The 20100-nt window shown below is 51.0% G+C and overlaps 1 protein-coding gene across 2 annotated transcripts in view; it reads right to left on the bottom strand.

The window, feature by feature from the left end:
* KLHDC4 (kelch domain containing 4) overlaps positions 1-15164 on the bottom strand; it is a 50563-nt gene extending 35399 nt beyond the window's left edge. For both annotated transcript variants that reach the window (XM_086688730.1, XM_086688731.1), the window contains exons 1-4: positions 14995-15164; positions 11111-11202; positions 7326-7404; positions 6490-6588 (exon numbers count right to left, since the gene is read on the bottom strand). In XM_086688730.1, the coding sequence (XP_086544856.1) occupies positions 6490-6588; positions 7326-7404; positions 11111-11202; positions 14995-15093 (369 nt within the window). In that variant the 5' untranslated portion in view covers positions 15094-15164. The remainder of the gene's footprint in view (positions 1-6489; positions 6589-7325; positions 7405-11110; positions 11203-14994) is intronic.
* Between the last annotated feature and the right edge of the window lie 4936 nt (positions 15165-20100).

Genomic DNA, 20100 nt, shown 5'->3' with positions numbered 1-20100 from the left:
CCACAAGAGATGTAACGGACAAATACACCAATTAGAAAGTAACAACCGCCTGGGCGCCTAACTCAGTCGGTTGAGCATCAGACACCTGACCTCGACTCAGGTCATGATCTTACAGTTCATGGGAAGGAGCCCTGCATAGGGCTCTGTGCTGACAGCACAGAACCTGCTTGGGATGCTCTTTCTCCCTCTCTCTCTGCCCTTTCCCCAGCTCATGCTCTCTCTCTCTCTCTCATGAAATAAACATTTTAAAAAAGGAAAAAAATGTACGTTTAGACAATGTATAAATTGAGAAAAAAAGAAAATCAATGAACCCAACATCAAGAAAACAGGAAAGACGATACAGATCTACTTGAACTAAACACAACTCCTGTATGGGATCTCGTGTTGAGATTTCTGAGTCACCAAGAACTTTTTCTACTTTCTTTTAAGAATGACTTCAAGGGGCGCCTGGGTGGCTCAGTCAGTTGAGCATCTGACTTTGGCTCAGGTCACGATCTCAAAGTTCATGGAATCATGCCCCATGTCGGGCTCTCTGCTGAAAGAGCAGAGCCTGCTTCGGATCCTCTGCGCCCCTCCTCCACTTGTGCACATGAGCTCCTTCTTTTCTCTCTCTCTCAAAAAAAATAAACAAATACAAGAATGATTTCAAAACTGCTAAATGAGAAGCACTAGGCAAATTACTTTCCTACCAACTTCAAACCAGGGCCATCTTTTAAAGATCGGAAGGCACTTTAACCACCAAACACAAGCCCAGTCATCCAATAAAATTAGGAAATTCAAGTCAAAGAAATCAAGCAAAGGGCAAGTCACAAGTGCACTGCTCACGGCAATGTCAGCTACCACCAGGGGCTCTGTACCCAGGGCTCAGCACCTCGGATCCACAGCAACACAAACCAGCATCCCAGAGAGAAGCCTTTAAAATCTATCAGTTAAAGATAAATTACGATAAATCACATCTGCACTTCCTACTAAACTGCTTTTTTTAGGTTCTTTTTTTTTTTTTTTTTTTTTTTTATTTATTTTTGGGACAGAGAGAGACAGAGCATGAACGGGGGAGGGGCAGAGAGAGAGGGAGACACAGAATCGGAAACAGGCTCCAGGCTCTGAGCCATCAGCCCAGAGCCTGACGCGGGGCTCGAACTCACGGACCGCGAGATCGTGACCTGGCTGAAGCCGGACGCTTAACCGACTGCGCCACCCAGGCGCCCCTTTTTAGGTTCTTAAGAAAATACAGAATTAAAAAAATCTCCCTTGACTTGCTACCCCTGAAGATGAAGAAAATGGAATTTAGGGTAAAATAAATTCATCTTTTCCCCTTCTGCAAAAGCAGCAGATGGACTGCACATCCGGAGGTGCTGTTGTGCAGCATTACTGATGGTGCGTAAAGGAAAGCCTCTTACCAGTCGTGTCTGTGGAAGCTAGTTTGCAGGCGTATGTCAAAACGCACAGCAAGGAAGTCATACGCCACTATAAAAACACACCTTCGATAAGGTAGGTTTTAAAAGTCTAGTTGCAAAAAAAAAAAAAAAAAAAAAAAAAAAGTCTAGTTGCTTCGGGTCCCCTGGATGGCTTAGTCGGTTAGGCAACCGACTTTGGCTTGGGTCGTGATCTCGCAGTTGGTGGGTTCGAGCCCCGCATCGGGCTCTGTGCTGACAGCTCGGAGCCTGGAGTCTGTTTCGGATTCTATTTTGTAGCTGTTAAGCGAATGGAAGGGAACGCAGTAAGGAAGGGATCTAGGCCAGGTTACTGACCCATACTAAATTTCCTCCAAAAATGTATTTTTATCAAGGTCACTGATCTCAGAATAAACACACAGTAGCTCTAAGATGTCCTGCGGCGTAAGGAAAAAGAGAAGTATTTCCTAAAAGATACCTGCAAAACGCACACTCCCCTGAAAACATTACACAAAAATAATAGGTTCAGGCCCAAAAAAGAGATCTCAGAGAGTTTACCTTCTTCTTTTTTCTTTTTTTTAATTCAAATGTTTATTTTTGAGAGAGTGAGCACGCATAAGCAGGGGAGAGGCAGAGAGAGGGGGACAGAGGATCCAAAGTAGGCTGTGCTTTGACAGCAGTGAACCCGATGTAGGGCTGGGACTCACGAACCATTGAGATCATGACCTGAGTCAAAGTCGGACGCTCAACCGACTGAACCCTCCAGGTGCCCCCAAAATTTACTTTTTTAAAAGTCTAAGCACGAACGAAATTACTTCCTGTGACAGGTATCTTAAGGTAAGGACTCTTCCTCGAGAAGACATCAAGGCAGGAGCTCGACTACCCGACAGCTCACAGGAGAGGCCTGGCTGGACGGGACAGGGGAGCGAGGTCACCAGGGTGGAGGCCGGAAGCAGGCTCTAGGCTCTGAGCTGTCAGCACAGAGCCCGACACGGGGCTCGAACTCATGAACCGTGAGATCAGGACCCGGGCCTAAGTCGGCCACTTAACCAGCAGAGCCACACAGGCGCCCCCCTGAGTGACTATTTTTATATCTGGGATATAGAGCAATAAAGTTCAAACTGTTAGGGAAAAATCTGTTATATGATGGCCAGCAGGACTGATAAGGGAATTTCAGTCCCTGCCTGAAGACTGCCCTTCCAGATTCTTGTTCCCACCCTGCTTGCTTCAGGCGCCAAAATACTACTGCTGGGAAAATAAGCAAAGTTCTGCACCATAAGATGGCCGATGGGACTAAAGCTCTAATTCCCAGCTTAGAGAGACTCCTCTTCTGGGTTCTTCCCGCCCTTTTGCCGCACGCGTGCAAAAGCCGTCACGAATGCGGAAGAGGACGCTATAAATTACCCTTCCCGCCTGCATTCAGTGCTCAGATCTCTGGAGAATGATCTCTTCTCTGAGCCCACCAGTGTAAAATAAACCTCCGTCCTTCCAAGATCTCCGAGTGCCACTTGGTTCTCCTGCCGGGTGATCCAGACCAGTTTCCATAATAAAACAACTTTAAGCGTATGTATATTCACACACACGTACACACAGTGGCTTTGAATAACCGTTGAAACGGACAACCGCACCTCACGAAGACAAAGCCCCGCCCGGTGACCCGCGGATGAGGCATGACAGCACCACTTTCTGACCTGTCCCACAAGGCCGTGTGCCTCCCAGGCACTTGGGTCTATTTGCTGTCGCATTAACTGGAAGAAAGTCATGTTTCCCCAGTCTCCCTCCAAATGCCAAAAAAAAAAAGCCCATCGGAATCCAAACTAACAGACTCGAAATGGACCGGACACCAGCATCATGCTTCAGCTTCGTGAAAGCCGAGTCCTAAAAGCACATGATGCCATCAGGACCAGAGAAGACACAAACCACGGGACGTCTTCGGGAAAAGCAAATTTGTCTCTTTGGTCGCCATATCCGAGCCCCAGAGGGTGCCTGGAGGGTAAAAGACGCCTCGTATTTCCTGGGGGAGCAGTCCAGGACCCCTGAACGCCTGCTCAGACGGGCCGGAGCGCAGCCATTATTTAGATGGAGGCTAACACTTTCTGCAGCTCACATGGACCATCGCGGATATTGCGGGGGCATTTTCTATAGACCAACCCTTCTCTGTAGCCCACTCCTGCTCGTTAACGCACCAGGCCAGTGAGAACACGGGTGACGTGTATCTAACCACAAGCCGTTCTCTGTTTTAGGAGAGAATGCCTCTCACATGCATTTGACTTAGTTACTACTTCGGGAGAAACCATCAAGGAGACACGATGTCATGACTGCCGCGTCCTCGTCACCCTCCCCCACTTCTCCACGGCGCACTCCCGTGGGTGGCGGCGTCCTTAAGGGTCCAGGCGGAGGGGTGTGGACACTCCCTTCTCTCTCTGGGGAAATGGAGCAGCTGAAGCCCGCACACATCCGGCCACATGTTCAGCAGGCGCTACAGCCCTTCCCTCTCCCTCACTCGGCTGCATTCTCTTAGAAAAGCCATTTAAACTCTCCAATTACACACTAAAATAAACCTCACCCCCAAAACTCCAGAATCTAGGAGAAAAGAAAGAATGGTGTACGTATAAGCTTCTGTTTCTACTCTCTTAGTCCCAGTTAAAGAGAAGATAAAAAAATGTGACTTCCAACATGTTAAATTAGTCTGTAAAAACTTTTGGTTTTTTGTTGTTGTTGTTGTTGTTGTTTTTCCAACGTTTTATTTATTTTTGGGGCAGAGAGAGACAGAGCATGAACGGGGGAGGGGCAGAGAGAGAGGGAGACACAGAATCGGAAACAGGCTCCAGGCTCTGAGCCATCAGCCCAGAGCCTGACGCGGGGCTCAAACTCACGGACCGCGAGATCGTGACCTGGCTGAAGTTGGACGCTTAACCGACTGCGCCACCCAGGCGCCCCTGTTGTTGTTTTTTTGAGAAAGAGAGACAGCATGAGTAGGGGAAAGAGGGAGGGAGAGAGAGGGTGGGAGAAGGGGAGAGGGGAGGCAAGGGTGGGAAAGAGGGGGAGAGGGGGAGAGGGAGGGAGAAAGGGTGAGAGAGAAGGGGAGGGGGGAGGCGAGGGTGGGAAAGAGGGGGAGAGAGGGAGGGTGGCAGAGAGGGAGGGTAGGAGAGAGAGGAGAGGGGAGGGTGTCAGAGAGGGGGAGAGGGGAAGAGGAGGAGACAGGGAGGGAGACCCTGGGTCCCACGACCCTGGGAGCATGACCTGAGCCGAAATCAAGGGTCAGATGCTCAACCAACTAAGCCACCCAGGTACTCCAGAAGGAAAGTTCTATGTCTCAGAATTTAATGTAGTAGAATTTGGACTATAAGGAACTTTAGGCAAAAGACCTTACAACAAATTTTCTGTTTCCCGTTGCTGATTCATTGTGAAATTCAGAGAAAACAGCAAACTAACCTTAACTACAAGGATATTATTAATCCCTCCTAAGGAAGGCGTACGAATCAGAACCTGCTGAGCACCCTGGCAAAATAACTGAATTTAAACGTCTCAAAGACTTTCGCGACCCTAATTCTTCAAGGACACAGTTAGTAACCGTGAGTAAAATGGATAAGAAAATAAACTCCCTAGGGGCACCTGGGTGGCTCAGTTCAGAGCCTGGAGCCTGTTTCCGATTCTGTGTCTCCCTCTCTCTCTGCCCCTCCCCCGTTCATGCTCTGTCTCTGTCTGTCTCAAAAATAAACTTTAAAAAAATATAAACAAAAATTAAAAAATAAAAATAAAATAAAATAATTTTTAAAAAAAAGACACTCCAAAGAAGCCCGAGCCCGCATCACATGACATGGCATGCATGGGACCGCTCCATCAGAACGTGAGTGCTCTTGGGGTGCAGGAATCCGATGAGCCATCTGGGAGGGCTGGGGGCTTGGGGAGACCACAGCCGGGACAGGACAGGACTCCTCCGTGGCCTGGAGGCCTGGCACATTCTCAGGAACTGGGGCGGATCCAGCGAACGCATCAAACTCCTCAAGCTCCATTACGTACTAAAACCCAAGCTTGGGGCGCCTGGGTGGCGCAGTTGGTTAGGCGTCCGACTTCAGCCAGGTCACGATCTCGCGGTCCGTGAGTTCGAGCCCCGCGTCGGGCTCTGGGCTGATGGCTCAGAGCCTGGAGCCTGTTTCCGATTCTGTGTCTCCCTCTCTCTCTGCCCCTCCCCCGTTCATGCTCTGTCTCTCTCTGTCCCAAAAATAAATAAACGTTGAAAAAAAAAAAAAAACAAAAAAACAAAAAAAAAAAAAACCCAAGCTTACTGAGATCTGACCGTTAACCCTCCAAGGACATTCTTCTTTTCACAAGACACACCAGTCCAAACGCCCTCAAGTCTCTACGTGCACAAGATGATCGTGCAGTCCCAGCAGGCAGGCCCTCCTGCCGACTCAATCCCAGGTCAGCAGGCTCCCTGTGAGCCAACAACCAGAGAGGGGACCCCCACATCCCGTGCACGGGTTTTGCTCTCACCACGACAGACTCACACAAGCATCCTTCTCCACGCCGGAAAAGTGTCGCCCAAATTGTTTTTTGTGCCCTGACGCTGCTCAGAGCACGGGGCTATGATAACGAGCAAGACCGAGAGTCTGTCCCCATGGAGTCACAGCACCTGGAGGCCCCCTAGGGTGAGCAGAAACTAGCCGACAGCACGCTGACTTCATTAGCCTTAGCTGCCTCTGGCTACGACCCATCTGGTCCCCCAACAACCACCTGAACGTTCCGCTTCTCCTGAGGAATCCCTCTCTCTCGCCACCAGGACTTGGGCCCACGGGAGCCTCTCGCTCGAACGGAGGACGTTTTGCCAAATGGCCGCTACACGCCAAGCACGGCGCTAGGCATCTTTGCCTGGATTTCTTCACACGACCTTCAGGCCACCTGCAGAAGGCGTCCAGCCCCGTATCGTGAGGGAAGCGGCTCAGGCACGAGTCGAAGTTAGGAACGGCCAGCGAGGACCCTGTGCAGGTCCCGGCCTCTCCGTGCCGGGCGGCCCGTCACTTACAAACTCTCCAAGCACATAACGGGGCCCTCCCAGGGAAGGAGGGAGGGCTGACAGTCGATGCCGACATACCTGGTGAGCACAGCGCCTCGGGGGCGGGTTGGGGATCTCCACTTTGGTCCAGGCGTCCTTCCTGATACTGTAGGTGTAGAGTTCATTATACACAGATGTCTGCAACAAAGAAGAGGGATTTAGTGTCACGAAGGATGCCTCGACACAAGCGACGGTAGGTGGAACATGAGATCTCGATCACTAGCTGTCCCCGGGAAACGGGTTTCGTAAAGCCATGCAAACCACACCGATGCAGGAGGCCTGGGGCTTGTCCCCTGGGAGCCTTCGGGATAATGACAAAGAAAAAGACTTCCCACCATGCCTACTAGGGCCTAAGATACCAAGATCCCTTGCTGCTCCCAAGTTGTCTTTCTCTTCAAGTCAAGCCTGGTTTTTAAAATGCATGAAAATTCAGAGTGGAAGATGAACAGGTTAAGTCAGACTCACAGGGGTCCTCAGCATGGAGGGAAGGGGAACTCGTGCTTTTCTAACTGTTTACACTCAACTCTGAAATACAGGTCTTTTGGGCCCGCTCAGAAATGAAAATTAGCTCTACAATTTACGAGCACTTTCCTACCCCACTGGTAGGGGTAGGAAACAACCCTGGAAACGCCTCACGGGCACGAACGTCAGCCCTAGTGAGCAGGGTGCCTGTCTAGCTCAAGCAGGCAATACGAGGAGTGACCCTAGAGGTCACTAGAGGGTCCTGGTGGCTGGTCCAGGACAAGGTCACGTGCCAGCCCTGTAAGCTCATGAGGCGGGACCGTCGCGTGTTTGATATCGCTGCTTTAAATTAATTTTGCTCAAAATGAGACCCGTGGAAATTTGGGGGGAAGAGAAAAAAATATATACTTTACTTTTTGGCCATTGAAATATTCACCTCCGAAAAGGATTAATTCATCTTTGTCAGGATGCGCAGACAAGGAGGCGTGCAACCTACACGAGACAGAAGCAGGGGCCGGTCAGCGCGCAATCTGGCCACGCAGAGCCCCGCTGAGAGCCCGCCTCCCTTCCCATCAGAGGCCTTTATCGCCTCCCCGAAATCCCGCGGAAGAGAAGCCCGGCACTCTGAATGGAAGCTAAGGCCCCAACCCTTAAATGCCACCTCACGGCCACGACACCAGTCTCCCAGGACAGCCCTGGACCTGTGTGACTCACACAGCACTTGGCTAAAGACCATCAGGCAGTGAGAAGTCTAGGAGCTCCCGCCTCGGTGCCCAAATTTCCAGAGCAGACCTACACTTTAAGGGTCTATGCCCTTGAATCACAATCAAAACCGTTCTAAAAAGTCCAGTATTTGAGCATTTCAATACAGTATCTCCTTCCACCTAAAAAAATACAAATAAGGGGCTCCTGGATGGCTCAGTCCATTAGACGTCCAACTCTTGATTTCGGCTCAGCTCATGATCTCACAGCTTTTGAGTTTGAGACTCACAATGGGCTCTGTGCTGACAGTGTGGAGCCTGCTTGGGATTCTCTCTCACCCTCTCTCTCTCTGCCCCTGCCCTGTTAGCTCTGTCTCTGTCTCTCTCTCAAAAACAAATTAAAACATTAAAAAAATTTAAAATGTCAGTAACTTTGTGCTTATATTACACCTGAAAACAAAGGAGCAGCGGTAAGGAATCTGTAAACACCCCAGACCATCTCAGTAGGAAGTACTGAAGGACAGTGATGGGGGTGAGAGGACAGGACGAACCATCAGCGGAAAATACTTCTCTCAAAATCCCCACGAGCGGGGTCCCCGGGGCGCGTACTGCAACCTAATTCCGAAGGAGTTCGTCAAGGAAAACAAAGGTTTCAAGGTCAAATAAGTTGGAGAAATGAGGCAACTCTATCTTCCCTCGGGGATTTACTGTCCACAAAACATTTTAGACGCTGAGAAAGTTTGCAGGAAAGAAACCAGTGTTAAAATAGAGCTACTGCTGTGGCAAAAGGCCTCACAATTAAACACGAAATCACCACAGGACCCAGCAACTCCGCCCCTTGGTATGTGCCCAAGAAGACCTGGAACAGGCTCACCCAGACCCCTGTATGGCGACGTTCATACAGGAACCCTCACGACAGCCAAGAGGTGCGAACAATGGCAGAGTCTGTCACGAGCTGACCGGACACACACAATGCTGTGCCTCCACATAAAGCTACTGCTCTCTGAAAGGAAAGCAGCTCAGATTCCCGCTACAGCGTGGGTGGGCCTCGAGGACGTTGTGCTAAGTGAGCGAGAGAAGCCAGACACACAGGGACAGACTGATTGCACTTGTATGAAACATCCAGAACAGGCAAACCAAAAAACCAGAAAGTGGAGGCCACCATGGGCAGAGAGGAGGGGGACGGGAGTGACTGCTAATAGGTCCAGTGCTCCCATCGGGGGTGATGGAAATTTCCGGAAATGGATTATTGCACAGCACCATGAACGGAAGTCACCCCAGTGAGCTGTAGAGCTAAAAGTGGTGGAAATGGAAACTTTCACATTAGATATCTTTCACTACTATTTTTTTTTAATCTCAAAAGGAAACCAGTTGTTCCCAAAGCTCTTTAATGCAGAATCTTTTCTTCACTTGACCTACTACACTTTTCTGTGGTGGGGGCGCCCGGGGGAGCTCAGTGGCTGAGCGTCCGGTTCTTGAGCTTGGCCCAGGTCGTGATCTCACGCTTTGCGCGACCGAGGCCCAAGTCAGGCTCTGCGCCGACAGCACGGAGCCTGCTTGAGATTCTAGCTCTCACACTCTCTCTCTCAAACTTAAAAAAAAAAAAATTTTTTTTTCCCTGTGGAAAAGTAACAAGCACCCCCAGGAAAGAGCACCCAGGGCAGGCCCGGAGTGTCACAGGGTCGCTGGCGCACGCCCCGGGCCGCGTCCGCCTCCTGGGGCCTGCGTCCGGAGCCCTGCGGCCCTGAGGGAAAGGAGTGTATGGCCCTTCCTTCCCCCTTAAACTACAGCACAGCCAACCCCTGCGGCCACACGCGCTCACGAAACTCCGCAGTTTGCACGGTGTTTCCCAGAACACGATGGAGAAGGAAGAGGTGACGAGCCGCTAGGGTTACCGACCGGAAGACCTCCTATCTCAGCTCCAAGCACCCCTCCCTTCTGCCAGAAAGTGTTCCCAGCGGACCAGGGAAGCAGTAACATTCCAAATTATATCCTAACATTAAGCCCGGCTCTTGGGACGACATCGCTTGAGGAAAAGTTTGAAAGTGTCAGCAAAAGGCGGACGGAAAATCCATCCACGTTCAAAGTGGCTTCCCCCTGGGTGCTGTGCACACGAAGCCTTGGACTCCCAGGACTCCTCTGCTTTAACGATTCAAAGGAAAACGCACGTCTACCACACGTGGAACGTGCCGATACGCGGGAAAGCAAGCCGGACTCCTAACGTCGCTTCTCACGCAAAAACAGGAACAACCCGCAACCCTGGGGGCTGCTGGGTAGCTGTCTGCGTCACGCCGTTCTGCTCGGGGCCAGGCGCGCCGTCCCCCCACCTCGGAGGAGCCGAGGACTAAACCCCGTGTCCCAGGCAGGTGGGATCTGAGCGTCAGAGCCGTCACCTGCGCCTCCCTTCCGGAAGAGCTGGCCCCCAGGCCTCCACTCTCAGGCCGACGACAGCCCTGGTAAAACTCATCTCAATTGCAACCATGGCGCGAGGAAGGGTAGTTTTGATCCTGACAGAAAGCAAACAAATCATTTCTCAACCAGTCTCAGGTGCTTGTGACGTTAACGCACCTCTCCCCTTCTCTGAAGAAGGCGGGACCTTTCCTAGGGTCACCTGGCCTTTCCCGGTTCCCAGCTCAACGCAGGCAATGTTTTCCCCCCTACTCTGTCGGCAGCGAGCGGAACCCTAAATCAAATCATAACACAACCCGAATTCGGACGCGAGGGGACAGGGATTGGCACAGAAGAGGAAGAAGTCAGAGGAAAACCAAAGCCTGCTCATCCCGGCTCATCCGAGAGGTACCTGAAACCCTACGAGACCGGAGTCCCTCACGTAATTCACAAATTCTTTCAAACTGGCGTACACACATTGACGTCCGAAAGTCCCACTCGCCGTCAGGAACAAACAGCAACAGAAGATGGATGTGGAGGTCTGTGCCTGTGACACACAGCTTTGAAACGTTTTAAGAACCGGAGAGCTCACTGGGGTAACACTCTAGTCCATGAGCCGCGACCAGCTGGAGAGCTCTCAAACGGCAAGGTCCCACCGAGCAGCTGAGCTGGGGGACCCAGCTTCATGTTGCTTGTGACAACCGGGCAGAAGAGCCTCAGTCCCGTTCTTCAGAAGAAAAGTCAAAAACCGTTGTGTGGGAGCTTATCCGGAACGGGAATGGGTTTTCATGATGAAAACATCCCACGTGCCTGGTTATTCATGACAACACGGTGCCACTTTACTTATTTTCTTAAACGTTTATTTTTGAGAGGGTGCAAGCGGGGGAGGGGCAGAGAGGGAGACAGAGGATCCTAGGTGGACTCCACGAGGACAGCACAGAGCCCGACGCGGGGCTCGAACCCACAAACCGTGAGATCACGACCTGAGCCGAAGTCGGACGCTTAGCAGACGGAGCCACCCTGGCGCCCCAACATGGCGCCAACTTAAAGTGCTTGTCCAATGTATGCAAACCGTCAGAAGCCAGAACGAAGAGCCCTGGCTCACTTACCTTGGAGAAGGCGGGGGGCACGGTGTCTCCACGACCTGAGTCTTGGTGGCGTCCAGTGCCTGGAAGTGCGCGAGGAGAGCTTCCAGGTCTTCCTAAAGGCAGATAAGCAGTCACATCTGAGACATGCTCTTAAACTCCTCTTAATGCTTATTTATTTTGAGAGAGAGAGAGAGAGAGAGAGACAGGGAGAGAGCGGCAGGGGGAGGGAGAGGGAGGGAGAGGGAGGGAGAGGGAGGGAGAGGGAGGGAGAGGGAGGGAGAGGGAGGGAGAGGGAGAGAGAGAGTGGGAGGGGCAGAGAGGGAGACACACGGGGCTCCATCTCACAACTGTGAGATCATGACCTGAGCCTAAATCAAGAGTCGGATGCTCAACCCACTGAGCCCCCCAGGCGCCCGTCAGGCCTGGGTCACCTTTCCCACTGTCTGCCCTGACCGGGGGCCAGTCACATCTGAGAATATGAATGTGTTCCTCCCATTTTAAAGACACAGAATCTGGGGCGCCTGGGTGGCGCAGTCGGTTAAGCGTACGACTTCAGCCAGGTCACGATCTCGCAGTCCATGAGTTCGAGCCCTGCGTCGGGATCTGGGCTGATGGCTCAGAGCCTGGAGCCTGCTTCCGATTCTGTGTCTCCCTCTCTCTCTGCCCCTCCCCCATTCATGCTCTGTCTCTCTCTGTCCCCAAAATAAACATTAAAAAAAAAAAATTTAAAGGCACAGAATCTGACATTTGCAAAAGCACTCCGAGCTCGACCTTAGAGGCAGTTTTCTCGCAAGTATACTTAGATGCACGCACGCTGCACACAGCACCCCACCTCACACCCTCACACCCCGCACAGAGGGCCCCCCCTCCATTCAGACAAGCCGGCCCTGACTTCCTGCCAGCACTTTCCACCGCTTCTCAGAAAGCCAGGCCGGGGCCGCCCGCCAGCACGCTCCGCTGTCTGCACAGCAGGCTCTGAGACTTCCCTCGCTCATTTATTTGTTTCCTCCTCCTTTCCACCAACATAATAAAGATAAGCTCCAAGTAAGACCAGTCAGTCTGTTCAGAACGGCGCCTGCACGCAGGGGTTCTGCAACTATCACCTGCAGCCAATCTGGGTTTATTTTCACAACTGCAGAAACAGACTTAGAAGTCAAGGTGCCAACTGACCTGCACAGCTGGGCAGCCCTGGAACCTGGTCTTCCTCCTCCCGGTCCAGAGTCTGCATCCCTGCATTCACTAGTGATTGCACACCCCCAGTGTGTCAGGGGAAAGTTACCTTCTGTCCTTGTCTCTTCTTGAAAGCTCACCGTCCTCACCTTGCTTGTGCTGGGATCTGAGATGTGTCCCCGCCTCCTTTCATGCTTCCCTCCCTCCCCATCCCACAGCCCTCATCCCGCAATGTAGGCAGATATCCTTCCTGCACTTAAACACACTTCCAGGGGGGTGTGGGTGACTCAGTCGGTTAAGCGTCCGACTTCAGCTCAAGTCATGATCTCACGGTTCGTGGGTTCGAATCCCACGTCAGGCTCTGTGCTCACAGCTCAGAGCCTGGAGCCTGCTTCCGATTCTGTGTCTCCCTCTCTCTCTGCCCCCTGCCCTGCTCACACTCTGTCTCTGTCTCTCAAAAAGTGAATAAGAGTTAACGAAAAAGAAAAATTAAAAAAAAAACAACAACAACACACTTCCAGACCATTCTGCCCATTTCATTTCCCACCCCACCTCCTCACTCTAAGCTCCAAGGGCTTTCTCTCAGCTCCTTTCGTCAGAATGCCACAGTCCTTGGCCTGAACAGCCACCCGCAGCCCTCCGCCTCCCCAGCGTGCACCCCTAGGCCCCCAGGAAGCGGCTACTACCTGGAACAGAGGGCGCCTTACTATCGAGCCCTTCTTTATACTTTCACCACACAAACATCTCCCTAAGTGACCCATGTTATTCCTCCACGCCACTGACGTCGTACTGCGTATTCTCTTGCAACCTGCCGTTCTGCTCAACACTGCCACAGCCTGATAGGCTGAATCCCTTCACTTCCGCCGTGGCAGAGCTCCGACTCCGTCCGGCGTCTCTACCCACCGTGCTGCTCAACGCCTGGGCCAATGCCAACGTTCTGTCTTCACAAACAATATTCCTAGCGCCACGTTTGTGCCCGTCTTCGTGCAGCTGGGGAGTTTTTCCAAGGCAAGCCTTCAGGTGTGTAACTGCACGTGGCACCTTCCAATTTTCTCCGCGAGGACAAATTAGGATTCAGAGGGGTTCTACCAATTCTCACCCTCACGCAGCCCACAAAAACATCCAATATCCTGCCACTTTATGTGAGCGGTGGCCTGAAGGCTACAACCCTAACGCAAAACCGCTGTGTGAGCTACGCAGGACAACTGACCCGCTGGAACTTTACAGAGACCTGGGTGGAGGAGGGAGTGTTGGGCATCACAATCACTTCAGGGCTCCTGGTCCGATGTCATTCACCTGAGAAATTATCTTCCTGGAGGCAGAAGGGCTTCAATACCGACAGCGTGGAAGGGGGAGGAATCTGCGTGACACCCAAGTGGAGTTGCCCACCGGGTATGTGAGACACGAGTTCTGTGGCAGGCAGAATTCCAAGCTGTCCCCAAGATCCCCCCTCAGTCCCCCGCCAGGAAAGGACGGGACGCACTCTCATGAGGTTACGTTATATGACACAGCTGGCTTTAAGAAAGGGAGGTTATCCTCTGTGGGCCTGACCTAATCGGATGACCAGTGATCCTGAAGGTCTGTTGTGAGGATGAGTGGAGGCAACATGCAGAGTCCCAGGCCCCAGGCCCGACAGGTTCTCTGCACGGGGGAGCCGCTGCTACCGCCATCTAAGTACTGGGCACTGCAGAGAGGTGTGACGATGAGTGAACACCTGTTAACAGTTACCGAGTGCCCACTGCATGCCAAGCACCGGTCTAAAGATTCCCCCAAAACTAACCGTCTTTCTGTGCACAACCCTACCCAGGCACACGCGGCCACTAGCCCTACTTCACGCGCGAGAAACTGAGGCACAGACGCTGCGCAGGCAGGCCATGCTCCTCTGAGGTCTTCCGGCTCGTTGTGGCAGAGATGAGATTCAGACCCGGACCTGTGGATGCAGGGCCCAAGGACTTAACCGGTGAAGAGCCTGAGAGCATCAAAGCCCAATCCCACTGTCTGACAGAGGAGAGAGCAGAGACGTGAAAGGCTCGGAAAGAAAAAGGGCAACGTGGTTAAGAGCTCTGGAATGGGAACATCTGGTCAGATTACAGCCCCGTGCTGCTTCCCAGCTCTGTAACTTGTTAGCTGCTGATTTCCTAACTGTCAGGTGGGCATGCCAAAGCTGCCCGCCTCACTCGGTTGGGAGGACCGGAGCCCAGGCAGCAGAGCACCTGGCACACGGCAAACTGTCACTAACCACCGTGAATCACCCAGGTCGGGAAGTCCATGTGCAACCGCCGACGGAAAGCAGAATACTCAGAATACTCAAGGCTAAGTTCAGCACTGATCCATTCGCAGACCCGGCGGCGCGGAGACAGAGGGAGACACAGCGAGAGGCCAGAGGGAGAGAGAAAAAAAGGAGAGAGCGAGAGAGCGAGAGAGAGAGAGAGAGAGAGAGAGAAGTAGAGAGCGGGAGAGAAAAGGCAGCACTGTTGCCAACAACCGTTCTGGAATCCCCACAGTTGCACTTGCTCCCACTGACGCTCACGGCTCCGGGCGGCTGTGAGGGGCATGCACCCTACTTTTAAGGAAGAAGGGCAAGGCTCAGAAGCGGAGGCCCTCGCCCGGTCCTCTCGCCTCCCGGCCGAGGGAAGCCCGACGGGACCCGGGACCCGGGACCCCAGCAGCGCGCACGGAGGGGGCGGGTGGCTCGCGTGGAGAAGGCGCCGGGCCTGGCCGCCGGCCCCGCTCACCTCCTCCTTCCGCGAGCGCTTGGACACCTTCTTCTCCATCTTGGCGGCCGTCTTCTCCGCCCCGCGGCCCTTCTTCTCCTTCTTGCCCTTCTTGCCCATCGCGCCGGTCCGAGGTGGAACCAGGACTCCCAGAGGGGCGGGCAGCGAAGCAGAGCGCGGCACGGCGCACCGGAAATACGCACTCGCGGGGGCGGGCGCGGGGAAGCGTCACTTCCGGCGCGTTACGCGCGTGCTTCCGGCCGGCGGCCGAAACTCTCGGAGCCGGGGCGCTGGGGCTCTGGGGACTGGTTGGGCGCCCTCGGGCTGGGGGGCGCGTGGGTGGAAAGCTGCCGGCCCGGCCGTGGGAGGCCCCGCCTGCCCTCCCCCTGGGGCCCCGCCGAGCGAGCTGAGGTGGGCTGCGAGTGTTTACTGGATGCGGCCAAATTACTTAGCCTCGCAGAGTGACCCGGTTGGGTGACTTGGGACGGGAGCCACATTTTGCTCCTAACCTCGGACGGACCCTTTTGCGGGTTTAATTATAACTTCAACTTCCTTCCCCAGGCAAATGTTCATACATTTGCAAGGATTTCCAGGGAAGACAGTACCTCTTCCCGCACGGGGTTAGGTACTGAGGATCTCGTGCTAAACGAGGAAACGCGTCCTGCCATCCGCTGTCCACCGAGTTTCCTCAGATGTCCCGCGATAGAGGACTTGCTGCTTCAGCCTAGGGAGGGCTGATGATCCCCCTCCAAGAGGAGTCAGCTCAGCAAGCCTGAGAAACTGAAACTGCCTGCTAGGAAATTGTGCTCTAGGATTGGACTGAAATACCCGTATAAATGGGAAATTTATTTGTAGGGCATGGAATACTATGGCTTGGACAGGGTTCAATGAAAATTCTCAACATTACTTAGAAAATGCCATCTTTGGGGCTCCTACGTGGCTCAGTCCATTAAGCATCTGACTCTTGATTTCTGCTCAGGTCATGCTCTCAGGGTTCATGAGTTCCAGCCCCATGTCTGGCTCTGTGCTGACAGCTCAGAGCCTGCATGGGATTCTCTCTTTCTCTCTCTCTCTCTCTCTCTCTCTCTCTCTCTCTCTCTCTCTCTCTTCCCCTCCCCACCTCAAAATAAATAAATTTAGAGAAAAGGAAATGTCGTCTTTTGGGCTCGTGATCAAGGAAATAGAGCAAATTAATGACAAAAGCAAGCAAGTATTTGGCAAAAAGAAAGCATAAATCAAGAAATGATTTCGTTGCTTATTGTGCAAGTGAACTGCCACAGGGATCAGCCTCAAAGAAATTACCTTGGATCTGTGAAAATTAATAAAAGGAAACCTCACTAAAATGGAGTGGGGAGGCTAGACGGGGGAGCCACACCACTCAAGGTCAGTTACAGGAAGAATTCTCAATTATAGACCCCAATAGAATCATCAAGAGGAAAGGATCATCAGTTACAGGTCCCATAGGGAAAGATGTACACTTCCATTTTCTGCGAGAAATAGACCACCCCTGCAACTCAGCCAGTGAGAAGTCATCATCACCCTGGATTCCTGGTTTTCTTCTATGGACTTTTGTTCAAAACAACCCCTCCCAGCTTCCTCCGCCATAAAATATGGTTTTGCCATAGCTTGTGTGTCCTGAATTGCAATTCCTCTGCCATTGCTGAATAAACCCCTTTTTGCTAGTAAAACAACGGGTTTATTTTTTTTTTATGTTTATTTATTTTTGAGAGAGAGACCATGAGCCGGGGAGGGGCAGAGAGAGAGGGGGGCAGAGGACCCAAAGCAGGCCCTGTGCTGACGGTAGCAAGCTCAATGTGGGGCTTGGAATTGTGAACTGTGAGACCATGCATGACCTGAGCCAAAGTTGGATGCTCAACCGACTAAGCCACCCAGGTAGATTAACAGATCCAATCAATTACTCATCACCAAAAAGGCAGGGATAAATGCTTTTCCAACCAACCCCAACCCTTGTCCATAAACCTACTTATTTAAAAAGAAAAATGAAGTTTGGGGAAACTATGGGAAGAAGAGGTCGAGAAGGATTCCGGCTGGAACTGTGTCCAGCGCTGCCTGTAGGTGATTAGGAGACCATGTGTGATAAAAGGGGGAAAAAACAGAAGTATATCCGAGAAGAGCTACAGCATCTCACAGTGAGCTGGCTCCTGAGCCTCCAGACATAATCACCTCCAACAATGAGCTACAAAGGGCCAAGTCCTTACTATTGCCCCACTTTCCTTCTAGTGCAATATGACTTTAAAACATACCTAATCCTTTTGTACTTTTCTAAGAATATCGGGTGACCTCGAGGCAATGCACTTGAAGCCAAATGACCCTTGAGTCCCAGCGCATCTGTAGGAAATTCATTACAGTGTTCCCCTCTTGAAGGCTGAGAAAGGGAGAGCATATTCCCTTTTAAGATTTAGAAGGGTCTGGTCGATGTAGGGCTTCATGCTTTTATTATCCGAAAGAATCTTGAAGCCAAGTTGGAAGGTGCTTGGACGATATTTGTCATGGTGATTTACGTGAGGTTGAAGTTCTCATTACCCAGACACAGAGAGGCTAGAACATTTAAAATGAGATCAGAATCCTAAAATGGTGACAAGATTAACTACATAGTCCTATTTTAGTGAAATCATACTTTTGAAACTTTAATGGGTTATCTTACATCTAATATAACGTTAATGGCTAGAGTGTATCTTTTGTGTGGACAGGCGCCCTCTGCTGTCTTCAAGTTGAAACCCAGAAGAGAAAACTGATTAACAATGGCTCGACCTCATTACCCTCATTGCAAATAATCAGTGTTGTTGGAAAGCTCTCCCAAATGCGGTATGGATGTTGTGGTTCTTTGCATGTTTCCCATCTGGAAAAAATGAGAATATTAAACTAGCCCACTTACTACACAAAAATCTTGGGAGAATCCAGCGAGATAACAAAAAAAAAACTTAGAAAATTTCGCAAAATGCAAACTTAGATTCTGTGTGCTGTGAAATGACAGCATGAAATAGAGCTGGCTGACAATCATTTCATGTAACAACATTAACTGGACTGCAGCGTGTGAACATTGTACCAGAATAGGAGATACAAAACAGAAGTCATGCCCACCAGCTTCCAGGAAGTTTGGTTCTAACAAGACAGAGAAACATAGATGTTCCTTAAATGCTTTGTGAAGTGAAGCAAGGAATAAGGAGGGATGGAGGAAGGGAGGAAGGGGTTAGGAGAGAAAGGGGGGAGAGTGAAATCAACCCGTTGCTTTGTACATTTGTCCGGTTTTCTAGAAGCCTGAAGGGAAGGGGTAGACCCAGTCTCCTTGCTACATCGAGGCTGACAGCAAAATTCTCTCCTCTCTGGGGTTAAAATGTGCTGCTTAATTTCCAAGTATTTGGGGACCTTTTCTCCTTTTTTTCTAATTTAATCCATTTATTTGAAATCTTTAAGAGTTCTCGGTCTCCTTTTGATGACGGTTCAGGTGCATCTTACAAATTGTAATGCGTTATGGTTTGACTTCCATTCAGTTCAAGATACTGCCTAATTTCTCTTTTGATCTCTTCTTAGACCCCTGGGTTACTTAGAAGTGTGCTATTTAGTTTCTAAAGACTTTGAGATTTTCCAAAGATCTTTCTGGAAAGTTTTTCCCCCTCTACCTGCTTTTATGATCGTATCTTCCTCCTTATTATCCTGCAGTTTCACTAAGATATATTTAGATATTAATTCTTTATTTCTCTTGCCTGGGGTTCGGTAGTCTTCCTGAAGCTGGGGACGGAGGCTATATTGTGTCCAGGAACTTCTCTCTCATTTTCTCTTCAGAGGATGCTATCTGTTCTCGCTCCTCTTGTCCTGGAGCTCCAGTTAAACACATGCCACCCCTTTCCCAGTCCTTGTTTCAGGTCTCTTAACTCCTGTCCACATTTTCCATTTCTTTGTCTCTTTGTACCACATTCTGGATCATTCTTTCTTTCAAAAGTTCTATTTCTTTTCTCAAAGCTGCTAGGTCACGTGTATAGCTTTCTGTTCTCTGCAGATATTTTAAAGCTTGTCTTCTATTTCCTTAAAGTATGTATATTAATCAGTTTATGCTGCAGTAATGCTGCTCATTTTCTTCAGAGCACAGCTTGTGTGTATCCTTTGAAAGATTTCAGCGAAAGCGTCTTTCTCCAGAGGGGAATTGCCTTAGCTTCTGCCAGAGAACCATGGCGCTGCTGGTTCACGACATCCCGAGCCCAGATTCGTAGCCTAAGTTCTTTCTGACAACCCAGGCCATGCAAATGTAGGCTGAAAAATCCAAGGATGGGCAGGGATATGGTTATAACACCTCAGGATCTTTGCCTCCCCACCTGCTCAGCACTGAGGTGACGTCCTTGTGGTCCCCAAAGTATTGGGGGGCAAGGTTGCTCACTCTGAGGAAACTCAGCTTAACCTGAGATCCTCTAACTTCTTTTAGATCCCACCTGGGTCAGCCTTGGGCTTGATGAATTTTTGCCCCTTGCCCTTTGAGGCTGTCAAAACTGAAGCCGAACATGGCAACGCTTGCTCATGCCTGGAATCAAAAGCCATTTGCAGAATCTAGTTTCTACCCGATGTTTTTGCTTCTAGTTTCTGTTAGATGCTGATCTGGTAACACTTTGCTCCTTGTTCATTTTGCAGTGTCTTTAAGAAGACTCGTTTCGACGTTTGCCCAGTATTCTCAGTTGCTTGGAACGGACAACTGGTCCATTGACACAATCCACCATGCTGCAGCCAGCTTCCTGTTTTAAATCGTAGTTTTCAGGATGTAATCTGGAAAATACAGACAAGGCTAAGAAGGAAACTTCAAGGCCGCCCACAGGCTTCCCTCCCACGTGCAGCCACTCTGAGCATTTGTGGGACTTTCCTGCCGACTGATGATGAACAAAAATCTGCGTTGCCATTTCCCTCATCTGCTCGGCTCCTTGTACAGGACCCCTTGCCCTGTCCCTCTTTATCACTGGATCTCAGAGGCATCACATGAAGATCAAGGACAGTTCGGAGGTTGTCAGATACAAAAACTGGGGAGAAGGCAACACCAAAACCCGGAAAATAATGCCGAAAATGGAACGGAAGCCGGGAGCCATGCTGGATACGGTCGCTGCAAGTGCGGAAGCAACCTTGAAC

Source organism: Puma concolor, chromosome E2 (genome assembly GCF_028749965.1).
Source record: "Puma concolor isolate L17-30 chromosome E2, mPumCon1.1.hap2, whole genome shotgun sequence".
Classification (NCBI taxonomy): domain Eukaryota; kingdom Metazoa; phylum Chordata; class Mammalia; order Carnivora; family Felidae; genus Puma; species Puma concolor.
The sequence above is the reverse complement of the archived record's forward strand: the minus strand, read 5'-3'. Positions and strand labels throughout refer to the sequence as shown.